General features: G+C 37.8%; 1 protein-coding gene across 1 annotated transcript in view; it reads left to right on the top strand.

Annotated features, from left to right (window-relative positions):
• LOC108564033 overlaps positions 1–1,895 on the top strand; it is a 4,569-nt gene extending 2,674 nt beyond the window's left edge. Inside the window, exons 2-3 of the mRNA XM_017922906.1 lie at positions 382–488; positions 1,300–1,895. Of these exons, the coding sequence (XP_017778395.1) occupies positions 384–488; positions 1,300–1,596 (402 nt within the window). The 5' untranslated portion in view covers positions 382–383 and the 3' untranslated portion in view covers positions 1,597–1,895. The remainder of the gene's footprint in view (positions 1–381; positions 489–1,299) is intronic.
• The last annotated feature ends 79 nt before the right edge of the window (positions 1,896–1,974 follow it).

The raw sequence follows: 1,974 nt of genomic DNA, 5'->3' as shown, positions 1-1,974 counted from the left end.
TTATTACTATTGTTTGACTTTGTCAAAATGTTTTTGTTACCATAGCACTTTTGTTGTAGTTCTTTTACTTGTTTAATAGGTTCATGTATGGTTTTGATGATTTCTACACTCATAATTTTAATTTTATTTGCAGCAATGGAAGAATTATTGGCCGAGGTGAAGAATTTCAGATTGGTACAAGAAGAGGAACTGCCGGAAATTACTGACGTTTTTTCTGTTAATAACGTCAAACAACTGTCAAACTAATTTATTACTATTGTTTGACTTTGTCAAAATGTTTTTCTTACCAAAGCACTTTTGTTGTAGTTTTTTTTGCTTGTTTAATAGGTTCATGTATGGTTTTGATGATTTCTACACTCATAATTTTAATTTTATTTGCAGCAATGGAAGAAGTATTGGCCGAGGGGAAGAATTTCAGATTGGTACAAGAAGAGGAACTGCCGGAAATTTTGGAGCTGCTCGGCAATTACCTGCCCGATTCGATAAAAGTGAGTAAAACTTTTGTTTATTTCAGTAAACTAGATTTAGAAATGAAAATTGTAAGATTTTCTTTTGGACGACGGAAGAAACGTCGAATACGCGAGACGTACGCAAGCTCGTTCGTTCGCACCTGTTGATTGACCGATCGAATGAATTTTTGAAACGATATCATCGGTCATCGCTCGTTCGGCTCGGAAGTAAATTAAACGTCGATTAGTTTTTATTTGATTAACGATTCGAGCGGATTAAATTCAATTATTAAGTAAACTGTTGAGTTTCAATGGACGTGTAGAAACGTGCTGTTCCTATTTGTTTGCGGTACAGTCGAAAATCAATTTCATAGTCGTCGTCGTCGTCGTGTCCTTTGAGGTGATTTACGACTTTTAAGAGTTGTGCAATCTGCACGAAACAATCTTTGTGCGTGCGCCCCGTATAAATTATAATTAGGGTTCGATCTGCACGCACCTCAAATTCACCAAACGAACGTTTGTGCACATTTCAAAACTATACTTTCGACTTGCTTCATTCAAATTTCAGACTATTTATACAGCAACAATGTTTGTGTTTGCACAGCAAAAACTAATTTTTACTTTCCACTACTTCTCATTCCTTCCCTTCTATTTACGCTAGTGAATTATTCAAGTTATCGTGAATTATAACTTCCATCACAAAATCAAATTTGTTTAACGCAAGTTTTCTTTTTTCATATTTAATTTAGTTTTATTTAATTATTATGTTTTCTATTGAATATTTTCTAATTTCTTTAATTGATTATAATGTTTGTAAAGTATAATTAAACTTAAATTTATTTGTTTTCAGTTCCATCAGACCGTGAAGACTTACATCAACGATCGAGTGTGGGACTTTCATTTCTACGTGGCGAAAAGTTGGCCCGAGCAGGTCGTCACCCTCCACTTTCCAGGGATGACGAGAACTGTAAGTAATCATATTCCATTCATGCACTCCTTCTCAAAGACGTTAACAACTAGGGTTGTGTCTCCTCTAATTCTCGCCTCATTTTCTCTCATTCTTTCTTTCCTACACTCTGACCTTTCCGAAGGCCGTTTGATTTGCATGGAATGTAATTTGCGTCGCGTGAAGTATCGAACGGGTTGAAGCGGGTGTTGGTGCCTATTCCACCTCCTTCTCTCACGTGATATCCCGGATATTGGCGCAACGGGAGCTCTGGAATGTACGAAAAGGGCGCCAGTCTGAAGAAAGAACAAAAATTAGCGGTCATTAAGTTGGCGGTGACCTAATTGGAAGGCAGCCAAAGGTCAGAGAAGATCGACTGCAAAACCCTTGTATTTGACGCAGTGTCCAGCCGGAAACGATGTTCTTACAACATCTATATCAGTGATTCCCAAAGTGGTCTATATCGACCCCCAGGGGTCTATGACAACCTGCAAGGGGTCTACGTCAGCGAAAAAAAATTTGGGGGTCCATGAAATGAAAATGGGGGTCCACGATAGTGGATCTCAACATGGCAATCGA

Source organism: Nicrophorus vespilloides, unplaced genomic scaffold (genome assembly GCF_001412225.1).
Source record: "Nicrophorus vespilloides isolate i.1.1-1 unplaced genomic scaffold, Nicve_v1.0, whole genome shotgun sequence".
Lineage (NCBI taxonomy): Eukaryota > Metazoa > Arthropoda > Insecta > Coleoptera > Silphidae > Nicrophorus > Nicrophorus vespilloides.
This window is presented reverse-complemented; position numbering and strand designations above follow the sequence as displayed.